Source organism: Sparus aurata, chromosome 9, assembly GCF_900880675.1.
Source record: "Sparus aurata chromosome 9, fSpaAur1.1, whole genome shotgun sequence".
NCBI lineage: Eukaryota > Metazoa > Chordata > Actinopteri > Spariformes > Sparidae > Sparus > Sparus aurata.
In genome coordinates, this window is record NC_044195.1 from 15,047,629 (window position 1) to 15,063,910 (window position 16,282).

The window sequence follows — 16,282 nt, forward strand, 5'->3', positions numbered from 1 at the left end:
TATTCATGGTGTGTTTTTTATTTCCCTTATCTTCAGATAAAGGAGTCGTGTTTCTGGGGGAACAATTTTGTGATGAGCGGCTCAGACTGCGGCCACATCTTCATCTGGGACAGACACACCGCGGAGCACCTCATGCTGCTCGAAGCCGACAACCACGTGGTCAACTGCCTGCAGCCGCACCCCTTCGACCCCAGTGAGTCTCGGCTCGCCTACACTCTGCAGCTCAGACGACACAACGATATGCGTTAACCCTCCTGTTCATCTTCTGCTCTGTTTCAGTTCTGGCTTCTTCAGGGATAGACTATGATATCAAGATTTGGTCGCCGCTGGAAGCGTCGCCATCTTTCAACAGAGTTCTTGCTAGTGAGGTACGACTGAAAAGAGATCAGTGAATTGACTGAATCATGATTGAGACCCTAATACACAGTTCCACTAATTCAAAAAGAAAACATTTCAAAAAGGTTCATCTCAGTTTTTACTGAGTTGTTGTTTTTACACTTTGGTTTTTGCACAGATTAAACAAACAATATATAATGTGCTAACAGTGAATTTATTATCGTGCTGTATATGGTGTGAGGTGGGATTATTGTTGGACATACCCAGGCAAACTGTTTTCTCTTTTTCAAGAGTCTATGCTAAGCTAACCGACAGTTGGCTTCACGTTATCTGGATCTTTTTATCCAACTGTCGTGATCAAAGTAAAGAGTCTGTTTTCGAAAATATTTAACTTTTTCTTATGGGTTAATTCAGATAGCCATCAGGGCACAAAAATATTAATCAGTGGTGTCTTACATGAACAAAGTGATCCACCGGCTCAGCTACTTATTTTTATGCCAAACTGCACTTACTTGCCAAAGGATTCAGTGTCCTCTACTACTTTCTTACAAAAAGAGGAGTTCTCCCACCGATGCCGTATCTTAACTTCTCTTATGTTACAAAATCAGATATCAGAGATTCCCAAAACAGAGAGGAAATCATCCACAACCCACTTAATCATTCCGTCAGTCAAATTAAAAAGTCTATTTGTGTACCCTCAAAGAATCCAGTATACGTCCTAATCTCAACTCTCTGTTTTATTTATCAAGGTAATAACTCGGAACGAGCTGATGCTTGAGGAAACAAGGAACACAATCACAGTCCCTGCCTCCTTCATGCTCCGAATGTTGGCCTCCCTAAATCACATCAGATCAGGTAAACACACAGGCAAACACACACACACACACACACACACACACGTTTTGATATTTGTGCCTATTAATGCCCAGGTACTGATGCTGTTAACTGGCTTTGCCTTTCTCAGGACCTTGTTTTCTTCAATGTCTGCCCTTTTCCCTCTCTCCTTTGCAGATCGACTGGAAGGTGATCGCTCCGAAGGTTCGGGTCAGGAAAACGAGGACGAGCAGTAGCCTGCTGGCGTTTAATTTGAAAGAAAACACTATTTGTTTTTGCTGTATAGCACTTGAAAAAAAAACACCTGAGATTTGTACAAGTATAGTGTAGAATACTTCCTTTTGAAATTAGTGTAATTTCTAGCCCCCCTGTGTTTTTTTAAGATGACTTTCTTACTGATGTTTCTGTATGAGGATCTGTGTGAATGCAAAAGGCAAGGACGTCAGTAAATATATATGTATATATATGTGTATATGTATATATATGTATATGTGTGTGTATATATATGTATATATACATATATATACATATACACATATGTGAGAATAATGGCGACTGGTGTGCGAGAATGTTAAGTGCAATATTATTTTGTTAGGAGAAAGTGAGCTTTGATCAGTGTTAACGTGTGACTTTTTGAATTTGTAGCACAAAGCTAAGAAATGTTGATGTGCTGCTGCGGCAGTTACGCATGTAACGGACTTTTAAGTAAAACATACCTGGAGAATGCTTTAATTTTGTTGTTGAAGAAACCTTAAAAGAAACAAAGCTGTGGTTCTTCTTCCCCCCCAAAAGGGACATGTCAATAAATGCTTATCTTTCACAGAATTTGGACAAAATAAAGAAAAGCTATGGCATCTCAACAAGATGTCTGCACATGGGTCTGGAAGAAAAAAGCTTAAGAGACAACTGTGCAAAAAGCAAACAAGTGGATTAAAAACCACTTCAGAGATAAACAACAATCTGTACTTTGCACATTGAATTCTTTAGGCAGTAGACAGTCCATTACTCTGCAGAAACAGACGCCATCTGTCCCGTGATGCAGAAGGTTGGCATGACTTGTTCTGTCATAAGCTTAGCGTCAGGTTTAAGATGAGCTGTGTTGTCTGAAACCCCATAGCTGTATCCTAAAACTAAACATCCTTCCCGTCTCTGCCTAACTTAAACGTAGTGCAGACCTGGTGTAACTGATGTTTAAAGGTCATGTTCTACAGACTAATAGCAGAATTCTAAAGCTCAGTTTTTTTATTAATTTCTAAAATTAATGAATAGTGTAGGTTCACAACTTTATGTCCGTCTTAAACAATAATCAGGTGCCCATATGAACATTGAAACAGTTTTTACTTGTAAGACGGACATGAACAGTCTGACATTATGTATGATCTTATAAAGACAAAGCTACCAAAGGTGTTGAACTATTTTTTTCAGTATCACTACACTTGCATCACGGAACTAAGCATCCCTTTTTCTCAAACAATAAATACAGGCAGCCATCAGAAAACACACTTCATCAGGATGAGGAAAAAATCAATGTGATCAACTGTACCGTTCCTTAAGTTTCATTTAAATTATACAAACTGAGGGATGAACAATGTCATTACTGGCTGCCATCTTTGTTTGCATTGTTAGTAGAGTCTTTGTGGACTTGCATAGGTACTTAAAACTGTTCTTCACTGATTTAGCTTTACACTCCCATAACATTGTTGGACACAACAAAACATTTGATCCTGCAGAATGTCCTGCATTGTATACATTTTTTGACCCATGTCAAAACTCGATACAACAAAACCAGAGATTATCGTTTTTATTCTACGCTTTTCCATTTTGTCATAACCTGTTGCCTACATTGCCCACAATGCAACGTGGTCCAGGACACCTCAGGTCTGATGGTATGTGTCCGCAGGGGTGTTACTGGACACAAAGGCTTGTGCCATTTACCAGCTTTGCACGCTTGACTCATACAAGCTATGCTTTCTGACAACCACTCATCAGCTTACTTGCTGCACCGGACTGGACAAACGACACCGGTGGGCTGGATTTCAAACCAGACTAACATTGTGGCTCGTTAGGAAACTTTCTTTCTAGAAAATAGTTCAGTGAGATTTTTCAGACACCTCCTGGCATTTAACTTCACATGAATATAATAGTAATACGCAAGAGGCTCAGGACAGGTGGCTGTTATACTGACACCAACATCCTTCAGCTTAACTTGTTCACAGGGTCAGAGCAACACAAAGACTAAATAAATTGGTTCAGAAATATTTATGTAAAAACGTTTTTATAGAAGAATCTTGATACAAAACTTTAATGCAAATACTTGTATTAATACTTACTGTGTAGTAGAAATCAAAGGTTACATCACTTCTCAGGTTTATAGATTTTCTTACAAAAGGAAGAAAGTACCTTTCAAACATAATAAGACACGAGGTAAAACTGAAGCACCGGAATTGTGCTCTACATATTACAAATGTCCACTGAGTTCCTTTAATAATAGTAAGGGGAGCGATGGAGTGTATAGACTGAGATAAAGCTTCTGTGTGAATGAATATTTACTAAGACACAGTGTTGTACATAAGGACCCGTTCTTTCCTCACACAGAACTTGTCCTCCAATAAGACTTGTTTTTCTGTTAATTTGACTTTCTGACATGGTCGCTTTGCACTGCTCAGTATGTGCACAATATAATGAAATTAGGGTCCTCCTAATGCATTTTCATTAATATACTAATCTTGAAATACTGATTTCATCTGTTTGTGACAAATTCTGGACTTCATTTACTCATTAACCCATTTCGCAGCTAATACACTGCTTTACCTTGGACAGACAGTATCTGACACATAATGAGAGTGGTTTCTATAAGATCATGTACACACGACATGTTCAAGTGCAATTACTGTAGCAGATAATCGTGACCATCCTGGTTCCCAGTAAACCTGTGGTTACATCAGGGCCCTACAGAATAAGGACCATGTTACACTGCAAGTACCTTATCAAGACTACAAATGTTGGCCAACAGACACTGTTCACATGATGACGCTTAGGACTGGGCAATACAAACACATACTGCATCACTATTATCATGTTGAGAGTTCCTATGATGAATCACATTATTTACTTTTATATTCCATCAATTTCCTGTACTTTTTTCCCCCCCATAGTAGACATTTTGACTGATAACATCAAAAAAGAATCCTCAATTAAATTCAAATGTCCCTGTAAGTGGTGTCAGTGAGCCAGGATGCACAATACCAGGACCCTGATATTGAAGCAGCTAAATGGAATTCACCCATTTTTGATTTATTCATACCTGATGCTTTTCTCCTGTGACATGTCAAAATGTCTACTGTGAAAAAAAAGTGTGAATACTATCACCCAAAGGACTCACAACACTGTTATCTGCTCCCTTTAAGATGTCTGCTGTATCACGTTTAAAGCCCTGTAAATGTTCTCTCTGATTCTCTCTGTCTTACCAAAGTTATGGTAATGAGTGAGGTTGTAAGAATGACCGTGAAGTCTGTTATTTAAGGTATTTATAACCCAGTGTAATGGATATGGTACTATATTTTCATTGCACAATATTTTAAGTTAAGTGAAGGTGCAAGTTAAGCTGAAAGAGTGTTAAGTCCTGTTTGTTCACAGTCACACAGTAAAAGGTTCAACAATCAGACTCAATAAGAGGAAACACCAGTGTGTGTGGAGCATCAGTTTGCAGTATGTTAAAAATCAACTGTCTCTGAATGCCTGAATCTGGGCTTGAAACATCATTTTCATAACAAAGGAGACATTTCAAACTGATCTGATAACAGTGTTAAGTGTCTTTTGGAAGATAGGAGTTCTATATCTTCATATTGCCCAGCCCTAATGAGGCATGTTATAATAAGAGGAAACACAACAATGCGTAGTAATAAAGTACTACAACAATCAGATAATTTAGGCTACAGTAGTAAAGGCTTCCTATGTGATTACACTGATCCTTATAAAAGTATGCAAAGACACTGATGGTGTGCGCCTGGTCCAACATAGCGTAATGAATAATGTGCCTCTTCCTGTTTCCTAATAATTTCAAGTATGGAGTACCATGTGTAGAGAGATCAGACTTCTTATACTGTACCACAGAGCAGGATGAGCACCACTATGATTGGCCACATGTAGTAGTATGAAGGGTGAAAGACCCCTATAGTTCACTTATAAACTGGTGTATAAGACTGTTCAGACCAGCTGTGTTCAGGCCGGTTTTTCCTCCACATCCTGCTCTTCTTCATCTCTGTCATCTTTAACGATCCCTTCATCAATACTCTCCAGCCTCAGTCTCTGACCATCCAGGTATCTGGGTCTGGGTGCTGCTCTGGTGGTAAACAGTCCCCCTGGCAGACCCAGATCCTCCCCAAACAGGGTGAGCTTAGCATCGCTCTCTATCGCCTTTGCCAAACAGGACGCGAAGGTGTCGAGAGATTTGTGTACCTCTGCGTGGACTTGAACAGAGGATGTGTTTTCAGCTGTGGAAAAAAAAAAGAATGACTTTGTTAGGCCCGTCAGACAAACACATCTTAAGTTCAGCGTGATGTTTTGCTTTGTACACAAACTAATATTGTAGTCCCTCAGTGAGTTTGAAGCGACTCCCCTCCCTGTAATCTGTTGTGTAGCTGGAGACGACAGATACCTTTGGAATGCTCCACCTGGTCTTCAAAGGTGACAGAGCTCCTCCTCTTCCCGGACAGATTCCCATGGCACTGTGGTTGGGAGGAGCCATCTGTGGAGAAGTTATCCAGCAGCATCACGTCCGTGCCTGCGTGGAGGAACACACTGCGTTACATTCTTAATGAAAGGACACAAATGAGTTGTTATTTGTTTTACACATGACATTACTTGCCCTACCCAAAGCCATTCTGAACTGAAAACATGAGCTGTGAAACAGGAATGTGAGGCTGACTGTAACAAAGCTGTGGGAGCATGATGCAATCGAGTTAATAAGACCATCTGTCAGCCTTTTGAAACCTCATGTTTGCACGATGTGTCATGAATCACATTATTTCCATTTGATGTAAGCAATTTATCAGGAAAGATGTCAAAATGTAATATCTTTATATGTGAAACTATTGGTCAAACTAAACAAGTAATTTTAAGATGTCACCTTGGGCTCAATAACCATGTGGATTTTCATTTTAAGAAATTAAATGAATAATCGAGGAAGCAATCAGCCAAAACTCAATTCAACAGAAGACCTACAAACTCTGACTTTTATGTTCTGTTGGAAAAAAGCTCATTAGTCTATTAAAGGGCCCAGGCTTCAGATACGTGACTGTTTGTTTACGACTGATGGCTGAAACTATTTTGTTGCAATCAAACAATTTATTCACTGCATTTCAAATATGAGTAAATTTAGGTTGTTCAAAAGATCCAGAATTAATCTGATAAATTCATTTCACTGTTGAATCGAAATTATTTAGCAGATATTACTAGTATCAAATGTATTAACAGACGGAAGTGTTCAGTGAAACGTAACGTTCAGAGTTTGTGTGTCCCAAGATTCATTCTTAGCAAGTATTTAATGAGTTTACACAGTGACAAAATAAGGTGTGCCTGAAATTGCATTGCAGAGAGGATAGTGTCCATACACTCAAAAATAAAACATTTTTAGTCAGTTTCGGGCATACCTTAAACTCTTGATTTTTGTGATGTTTGAATTGTGTCACCATCACCCATGATTACAGTTATTTGACACTGGAATCTTGGGTGGTGGTGACACAATTTGAACATCACACAAATCAAGAGTTACATGTTGAGAAATAAATTTTTCTGCCTTCGAAGGATCACTTCACAAATTAAATGTACAAGGTCACAAAGTCAAAAAGATTATACTTTGATTATAAGTGTATATAGTATGTTGGGCAGCTGTCGCTAGTTCGATTCCCCTGGTCTGCATATCCAATTGAGTGTCTTTGGCAAGATACTGAACCCCAAACTGCTCCCAATGTCTGGTGCAAGTCGGCACCTTGCATGGCAGCTACTGCCATCAGTGTATGTATGAACTACTGTAAATTCCTTTGGACAAAAGTGTCTAATAAATGCCCTAAATGTAAATAGTTTAATATAAATATAACATACTGTGTAGAATTAGTATATGGTATGAAGTGAGGATAGACTCCCCGTTACTTCTGCTTCCTGTGTGCTACACTTACATGAGTCCTGAGTGAAACTGAAGCCGGTGTCTCCTGTGCTGCTGCCTGGGGCCAGCAGGTGCCCTCCACCCGCCAGCATGGCAGTCAGGTGTGGGGACATACCCAAGTCTGAAAGAACACAAGCAAGATCTCATCATACAACACATGAAGCATAGAAACACCAACATTATGCATGTCACTCACTTATTGCACTACCCATTTAATATTTATGACAGCACTCTCTTCTTGTTTTTTTTAGGTATAAACATAATTGGTCAATATACTTGGTCTATGTTTTAGTATATTACATTAAAAACATCAAAAGACCATCTACAGAATGATGTAAACACTACTCTGAATTGATCAGCATGACATACAGAGCCACTGTTGCTCTCTCACCTGTGATTCTGTTGGAGATGCTGAAGAGGCGAGACGTCCTCTGCCGTGTGGCAAACGACTCTCTGTAGTAGCGATCTCCGAAACACATCCCTAGCAGCTCCTTCCTCACGGTTTTATTCCATAGACCGTAGATGAGCGGGTGGCACACGGCGCTGCAGAAAGAGAGCCAAGCCACCAGAGTCTCCAGTCCCTGAGACACACTCCCTTGACCCCACAGAGCCTCGGTGCAAACCACCCCGACATATGGCCCCCAGGTCATGAGGAAGGTGCCAATCACCACTAAGATGGTGACGAAGGCCTTGCACTGACTCCCCGCATACACGAGGCTCCGCCGGCTTCCATTAGAGGAGGTGGAGGTGCTTGAGTTTTTACGTCCGTTCCTCTGAGCTCCACTGGAGTCGTCCTGGGCCACAACAACCGTCCCACAGTGTACTTTCCGAGCTTTCATGCGGGCAACACGGAAAATTACACCATAACAGGCCAGCATGACAAAGAAGGGGGGAAGGGTGCACCAGGTTACCCAGAAGGCTGAGTAGCTCGGCTCTCTGTGCCAAGACGCAACACAGGTCCACTTGAAACAGTCAAACTCAAAGGACGACCAGCCGAACAGAGGAGGCAGACAGCCCACCAGGGAGTGTATCCACACATAGGCAATGACGACGACTGCCCGGTTTCCTGTGATCTTCATGGGGTAGATCATCGGGTAAAGAACTGCGTAGTACCTGTTTGGTCGAGAGAGGAGCACAGTTAGGAAACCCTGCAGAAAGAAAACTCCAAGCTAGTCTCATGGGAGCCATCTGGTCCACGGGGACCGCTCATATCAGAGTGAAGCTAAAGGCTGAGCTTTTCCTCCAAACAATGCTGGAAAAAGTTCTCTGAAAAAATGCAAACACAACAGAAAAGGAGAGGCTTGGCAGGAAGAACACAAACATGCACTGTAATCAAAAATTCCCGAAGGTGCTTGGAGTAATTAGGACAGCACAGAGAACAGTGAGGACTGTGTGCTACTGAGCTAATTTACAAGGGATCTCAGTAACTGCAATTTATAGTCTTGTGTGATCCACAATAACAGGAATAACAGTATGATATAACAAGGGTGGTTTTTAAATGTCAATTCCAACCTGAAATGCATAAACAAAAATATTTTAGAAAATATACTTGAATTCGATTCATTTTTAACAGATAGTCTTTTAGTCTATTATACAGTATATAAGGAAAATGGCCACAAATAAGGGTAATTACCCACAGTCCCATGGGATTTCGTCAAATCTGATGGTCCAAAACACAAATGTAATACATGTACAGTGACACAAAACAGAAAGACAGAACATCCCGGAACCACAAAATGTTCGGTGGGGCTTTATCTTTTACTTCATAAATAACATGAAGTTAATTACTGTCATATATGACTATACTATTCTGTCTAATCTTCATAAATAATGTTCTTGAAAGAACCATTCAGGAGGACTGGGTATAATTTCAATACTACCAGCTACAGTTACAATACCCTAAATTAAGGAATATAAATATTTTACTTTTTTTCTATTGGACAGAAGTGAGCCCTTCTTTCAAACACACTCGTGCAACTTCATTCTTATTCAAATCAGTAAATATCTAGTCAAAGAATAAGCAAAGAAAGAAAGGGGTTAAAGTTGAGTCCAGAATGATGGATTAGCTGCATCCGTGTCAGCTTGTATTTGTTTACCAGTTTCTTGTTTCTAAAAATAAGTATAATCTCAGCCCTGCAGATGAATGGTTCATTCATACCTGTCCACATTAAGGTTACTGTGTAATAAGCCAGACTAATGCTTGTCACTTGAGCTGGAAAAATCTCCAGAAAGGTACCATGACCTAAGTGTGTGGTTAACCAATCTTATTTACAAGGCTACATACTGACCTTAAAGGGAAACACTACATTTTCACAACAAAACAGAAGATTAGTATGTTTCTTTAAAAGCCAGAAATGTCAGAATCTCATATTCACTTAGGCAACAAGGTAAAGACACGTTACATTTATTAAAAAAGACAGACAATTGTGCTTATTTTGAGGGAAAATAAGCATATCAAGCTACACTGACTTATTCGTTGAATATAAAAAGCTCTGTGAGTAAAATACATACTGACAAATGTAATTTAGCTGCTGCTAATCTCATAAAGTAGTCCATAAAGGTCTCTAAAGGTGGTTGGGAAGAAATTTTCATGACAGATCCAACTAAACTGAACGCAAATTTGAGTCAAACCTGTATCTGAAATATCTGCTGTTACATCTTAAAAAAAAACCAAATAACTTTCACCGTAGAGAACATGAGACATGTGATTTTATTGTGATAAAATTGACATTTCTAGGATGTCTCCATTTGTGCTTTTTGAATAGGATATTTTGTTAAAATGAATTAAATGTCTGGTCCTCTCCTCCAATAGCTCAAATCTGACCTTACATGTATACCCAAGTTCAGTTTAATAGATAATCGTACAACAACCACTGACTTCAGACTGATGCCTTTAACTATCATTCCTTCATCCACTATCTTGGTACTATTTTTATGCGTCTCTCCATTTACTGTGGATTAACGATTTTTTGCAGACAATAATACTAACACTACTCACACTGACAACATTTGTGTAAACAGAGACATCACTCACAAAACCGCAATTTCTGTCTTTCATCTGTTCTTAGCAATGTTCCGCCTAACACTTGTTATCATGTGGGAGCTGCCGAGTACACCCACAATCTGATGCCATTGGTCAGTGAGCAGATTCACTGGTCATGGTGGTTAAGTGCCTTGCTCAAAAGCAATCAAACAAATTCCGGTAACAAGTACCTACATTTGTACCCATTATCCACTGCTTTTTGTGCATGAAAATGATATGTTATGTTTTACGTTTGACTTTAAAGCTGCACCCATCAATATTTCTAAATCAAAGGTGCACTATGTAGTTTTGGGGAAGAAATTTGCCAACTGATTTTTATGTCTTAACAATTTAAATAAACAAAAGCATTTTCATGACTGAATAAACTGAATAATCTTGTGGTGGTACTGGCAGTGAATTGCTTACAGGCCAGCCAAACCTCCATAAAAAGAGATACAAAAAACATGCAAATCTAGGTGGAAATGCCCAATAAACAAATGCCTCCTAGAAGCCCCAGGGAAATAAAATGGCAAACTGAAGGTGTATAGGGGCTTCGATTTTAAGGGCTTCCCAAATAAACACAGTTTATCACTACAAATGTTGTGGGCAGCCAAGAAAACCCAATAGGGCCTAAACAAACTACAGTTTCTCGCTGGCAATCTAAGGGGAGGTTCCTTATGGGCCAGGGAAAGGTTGAGAATGAGGGTGAGAGCCACTGTGTGCCATTCCCCACCTCTTTAAGCCTTTACAAAAAGGGTGTCATCAGACTGTGATTGGCTGGGAGGGAAATGCCCCAAGCTGTTTCCACTCATCAATCAAGAGTCAGTATCTCCACTATGCGCACAGGTGATCTGAATTCCCTGCAATCAGTCTTGAGGGATTTGGGAAAATCAGCCTCAAACAATGTAAGATAGCAAGTTTTAAACGATTGGACTGCTACAATCTGACTTTAAAGGACAACGCAATTCATACTGTTTTACTTTGTTTATATGTGGCAGACCCTGCCACATTTCTAGATTCAAACATTGTTCTGGGGAACTTATTTTCCTCTGAGAACAGTTTGTTTATTCAGATATGGAAAAAGTAAATGAGTGTATTATTACCTCATTAATACTGTAAATATTTAAATTCTGAGATTGAGTTTCTTCTCCAAATCTACATAGTGCTCCTTTAACAATGGTTAAAATTAATATGTGTAAGGGGACATGTATAATCTAACTCTGAAGTTCCCTTAAGCCGAACAGGGTGTCTCTGAGCTCATTGTATTGAATTTACTTCCTGCAACTTAACTGTTTTGGTTCACTTGCATCGCCCCTATTACCTTTGTTTCCAGCCATAATACTCAGCTGTTTTTAGCAAAAACACCTGATAATCCTATGATAAACAGCATACATACAAAGTTAGCAACTAGCTGATAAATATAGTGGAGCATTTACTAGCTTTAGAGCCAGATAAATGCCTCAGGAGTTGGTGGAGAACAAAAACTGAACTGGACGGTCAGGTGGTCAGAAAGGACTTACAATGCATGCTACCGTTACATATTTAAATAAGAATCCTTTTTTAAACAATGTAGCTACAACGACTTCATACAGAGGATGATATACAACCCCAATCCCCCAAAACATTGGTACACTGTGTAAAAGGTAAACAGAATGCAATGATTTGGAAATCCTTTTTAATCTATATTGAATTGAACACAGAGCAAAGATATTCATTGTTTAAAATTGATGTTTTTTTGTAAATATACATTTATTGTGAATTGTATTGCTCCTACATCTAAAATGAGAAGAATTTTTTGGATCATGGTTGTGTTAATGTTGTGCTTGTAGCCTGTTGCACTGCCACACAGTGGCTAAATAATTTTCATACATTTTCAAGATATGACGATACCACGATTATCAGAGTGCTCATGATTACAATCATTATCCAGCACTAACCTGTCAATGGCAATAGCTCCGAGGGTGAGCATGCTGGCAGAGCTGATGAGCAGGTAGAGTAGAGCAGTGAAGTTACACCACACCACCCCAAACACCCACTCTTTCTTTGCTGAGCTCACAGCCACGAACGGCAGCACCAGCATGGACAGCAGCAGGTTGGAGAGGGTCAGGCTGAACACAAACTTGTTGCTGGGTGTGAGAAGATAAGGCCTGCGATAAAGGGTCACCACTATCAGTAGGTTCCCCAGGCAGGCGAGGAGTGTGATGGTCACAATGGAGACTGACTCCAGGGCAGTCAGACCCTCACCATTCCCCAACGCAGTGCAGTTCCTACTGGTGTTCATGGTGAGAGAGTGGGCCACCGGACAGGTGTAGGGTTGGTAGGAGACTGTCGGGAGAAAGGCATGGCATAACGTGATTATGATGTCAGAATAAATAAATAAAAGATTGCTAAAAAATAATCTAACAAACTGTCGGACTAAAAAAATAAAATTATCAAAAGTTCTGCTTACAATTTGTAAATGTAAGTAAATGTTTCAATTATTTTCCTAGGCAAACTTTGTTTTCCATTAATTCCTGTGCACTAAGAAAATAATTTGGTGGTGTCTTGACACTTTCTTGAGTTGTGTAATCCATCACAGGAAGCAAGAGGGTGGGGTGCACCTAACGATTATTTTCACAATCATCAATCTATTGAAAAAAAAAAATATCATTAGGTCCTTACATTGTCAGAACATGCCTGAAAAATGCCTGCCATGATTTCCAAGACCCCAAGTCTATGCTTATTTTCTCCAACCGACAGACCAAAACCTGATGATATAATGATGTAAAAAAAAAAATTCAAATAACAGAAAAGCAGGAAGTCTACGAAGCAGGAACCAAAGGTTTGGCATTTTTCATTGATAACTGAGATTTTTTTTTTCACGTCAGCTTGCATTTTGATATGAAACGTTTGCACTGCATAGCCTGGTAAAAATGTTGTAACTTGTAAAACTTGAAAGCAGACTTTATGTACACAGTAAAGGATTACACAGCTCAGGCTAGTTTTAAGAGCATGCCATTTACTTTTCATACTCAATAGATATGAATTGAAACTGGTGGTTGCAAAAATGGTTAGTAGCACTAGGTAGTTGCGATGTGATTTTAAGTTAACGTGCTGAAACATAATTTAGCCTCTGTGGCTTTAAAGGTACACTAGTTTTGGGAAAGAAATTTTAATCAGAAGAGAAAGATCTTCGTCGAATGATTTCTTTATGCCTAAACTACCTAAATAAACAAACTATTTGTTTTCATGACTGAATAAACTGAATAAATAAACTGACTTTAAAGGACAACAAATTATCACACTGTTGTATGTACATGTATTTTATCAGCTTTAGTTACTAGTTACTTTGCAGATGAGTTGCAAACATAAACACATCTCGGGTGTATATAAACAATCAATTTGCAAATATTAACACAACAGTGTATGTAAATGTCAACAATGTCTCCAACTCGACCAGCTACACAGTTCAAATGGTATTTACACTACAGTATTCGTAGTAATAATGTAATTACGTAATAACTAACAACATAACAATGATAACAGCTGTAAGGCGATGTTACAGGGCTTTACCTGGAAGTGACTGAGGTATTCATGAACTGTTGTACTGCTGGTTTAGCTTCAATTGAAGTTGCTCAAAGATCGCAATACTGACTTTACATTTTTTGTCGTCCTCGGGAATGTTCGCAGTCATGTTACGTTAACTGAGCCGTTTCTTTCGAGTGTTACCGTTAGTTACACCAAAGTGAAAAGCTTAGAGGGTAAAACCCCCTCTAATAAAAATCACACGTATATCGAGTTAGCTCAACAATGACCACACTACAGTCGTGGAAAGGTGTCTACAATTCAAACGGCCGCTGTTTTACAACAGAGAAGCATATGAGTTCCCATCTCTCACCATGACGATGCTCGGGATAACTAACTTTGTACACAGTTAACCTAAAGTGCCAAGAAAACGGGGGTTAAAGCCAAAGACTAGCGACATTTAATGTTTCTGTGCAGCTCGACAGTGACAAAAGCAGACGTGTGAAGAGGATGCAGAGCTGCGACTGCACTAGTTTGTGTCCGCTAGCAGTGACGCTAACTTAGCGAAAGCAACTACCGTTAGTTAGCTTAGGTTAGCTCAAACTTTCTCCCATTGTCCCCCTGAAACACAGCTATCCCTCTTTACCTGTTTCGGCTCGGCGCTGTGGCTCTACATTTTCTCCTCTTAAAAGGCGAACCGTCCATCCTGCTAGTCCGTTTTCACGCTACAACCAAGTAACTGCGGGCTGCGGTTGAAAAATCTCTCAAAGCCCCCCGACATTGTTGAGTTTGGTAACGTTTGTCCCTCCTCAGCCGAATCACAGGCGGCCAGCTGCGGCTGCAATGGCGTCCTCCTCCCACCTCAGTTCCTACTCCCTCTCCTCGCAGACTCCTTCACTGTGTGGGTGGTCGTCGATGAGAGTCGAACTGTTTTCATTACGCCATTACAGCTGTTAACATGCCTTTCCTGTCATTAAAGTGAGGAGCATTGTCGCGCTGTTGCATTGAAGTCGTGCGCTTTTTAATCATCATGACGCTCAGTGTGTTGAAAACAATAAAAGTACGCCTTCTTCTGCATCGGATGCGACATGTAGTTAGTGTAGGCGTTTGTGTTTATGTTTACAAAAACTCAAAAGCCCTTGTAATCCTGCGTGTTTCTATAATAACAGGCTGGTGATGTTTATGAATGAAGCACTACGCAGCATCGTTTTCACCGGCTGGACCACCCACGTAGATCAAAGCTTCCCGCACAAACAAGTTGTCTTTTCGTTATCCAATCAGAGAAGCGAGACGATACCGACCCCGCCCATAAGATGGCGCCCTCTGGTCTAGAAGAGTGATGTGATGAGCTCTACAAGGATTATGTAGTTTTTAAGTAGAGCACATCACCCCAGTCATCAGATCTTAAAACTGGTTTCCTGTCAGTCAAAGAATAGATTTCAAAATCCTGCTGTTGGCTTTTAAAGCACTGAATGGTTTCTGGACAAAATTCATTTCTGATCTGCTGCTACGTTATGAACCATTCAGACCTCTGAGGTCGACAGGCAAAGGGCTGCTTTCAGTCACTAGACTCAAAACTTAACTTACAGAAGCAGTGTTCAGGTATTAGGTGCCACACATCTGTAAAAAAACTCCCAGAAATGCGCAGGTCCACTTCAACTCTCACCTCTTTAAATCAAGGCTGCAGACCTTTTTTGGTTGCCAATGCCTTTCATTGAAGCAATTTCAAACCTATTTCTTAACTAATTTCAATGTTTTGTTTCTTCATGTCTTTTTGCCTGTTTTCAATGTACTTTAAATGTAATATTTAATGTCTCTTAATGTAATTGTACGCCTCTGTAAAGCACTTTGAGTTGCCTTTGCTCAGCGGGTAGAGCAGGTCGGCTAGTGATCGGAAGGTCGCTGATTCAAATCCCGGCTCCGGGTTGGGCTGAGCTGCATGTCGAAGTGTCCTTGAGCAAGATACTGAACCCCAAATTGCTCCTGATTTGCAGTTGGCACCTTGCATGGCGGCCTCTGCCATCAGTGAGGGCCCTGCAAAGAGCTGGCGACTTGTCCTGCTCTCGCCAGGAGACAGCTGGGACTGGCTACAGCAACAAATCCTGGGACCCCATAAAAGGTTATAAAGCGGTTACGGACAATGACATGACATAATCTCTATATTATTATACACTATTTAAATTACTCAGGGATATTTTTGTGTTTTACTTGATTGTTTATTCTATGACATATCCAATATTTTATTTTGTTTTTGGTGAATATTTTTGGTCCCCAAAAATAATGTGACACATTTCATTTGACTATTATTCCCTATCTATACACATGCATAAATGCACCCATATCCCAATATCCCTAACAAATTTTTAATAAGTGATAATAATTGTTTGTTAATAATGATAATTGATAATTGTGATCACAGTCTA

The 16,282-nt window shown here is 39.8% G+C and overlaps 2 protein-coding genes and 1 long non-coding RNA gene across 11 annotated transcripts in view; 2 read left to right on the forward strand and 1 right to left on the reverse strand.

Moving 5' to 3' along the window:
• The window catches only part of dcaf6 (ddb1 and cul4 associated factor 6), a 30,040-nt gene extending 27,467 nt beyond the window's left edge, over window positions 1–2,573 (forward strand). For all 7 annotated transcript variants that reach the window (XM_030427714.1, XM_030427713.1, XM_030427715.1 and 4 more), the window contains 4 exons: window positions 37–193; window positions 280–368; window positions 1,086–1,191; window positions 1,348–2,573. In XM_030427714.1, the coding sequence (XP_030283574.1) occupies window positions 37–193; window positions 280–368; window positions 1,086–1,191; window positions 1,348–1,406 (411 nt within the window). In that variant the 3' untranslated portion in view covers window positions 1,407–2,573. The remainder of the gene's footprint in view (window positions 1–36; window positions 194–279; window positions 369–1,085; window positions 1,192–1,347) is intronic.
• Window positions 2,574–2,956: 383 nt separating this feature from the next.
• Window positions 2,957–15,089, reverse strand: gpr161b (G protein-coupled receptor 161b). 3 transcript variants are annotated; one of them, XM_030427721.1, is made up of 7 exons: window positions 14,506–15,089; window positions 13,017–13,102; window positions 12,293–12,680; window positions 7,725–8,446; window positions 7,347–7,454; window positions 5,828–5,953; window positions 2,957–5,663 (listed from the first exon to the last, which is right to left on the reverse strand). In XM_030427721.1, exons 3-7 carry the CDS (start codon window positions 12,634–12,636, stop codon window positions 5,392–5,394), a joined length of 1,572 nt encoding a protein of 523 aa, XP_030283581.1. In that variant the 5' UTR covers window positions 12,637–12,680; window positions 13,017–13,102; window positions 14,506–15,089; the 3' UTR covers window positions 2,957–5,391. The 3 variants fall into 3 exon arrangements, with proteins under 3 accessions (XP_030283581.1, XP_030283580.1, XP_030283582.1); XM_030427720.1 differs by lacking the exon at window positions 13,017–13,102 and having other exon boundaries at window positions 14,506–15,088; XM_030427722.1 differs by lacking the exons at window positions 13,017–13,102; window positions 14,506–15,089 and adding an exon at window positions 13,908–14,472.
• A 100-nt stretch (window positions 15,090–15,189) lies between these two features.
• LOC115587752 (uncharacterized) lies at window positions 15,190–16,003 on the forward strand. Its single transcript, XR_003985156.1, has 2 exons — window positions 15,190–15,461; window positions 15,854–16,003. It is a non-coding gene; the product is annotated as an uncharacterized LOC115587752 (long non-coding RNA).
• Window positions 16,004–16,282: the final 279 nt, after the last annotated feature.

Bases quoted from the DNA above. Each gene is read 5' to 3' on its own strand.
- gpr161b (XM_030427721.1), bottom strand. From the start codon at position 12,636: ATGAACACCAGTAGGAACTGCACTGCGTTGGGGAATGGTGAGGGTCTG. The intron at 8,447-12,292 runs GTTAGTGCTGGA...TCGACCAAACAG, and splicing joins GGAGCTATTGCCATTGACAG to GTACTACGCAGTTCTTTACC. The intron at 7,455-7,724 runs GTGAGAGAGCAA...GTGTTCTTTCAG, and splicing joins CATCTCCAACAGAATCACAG to ACTTGGGTATGTCCCCACAC.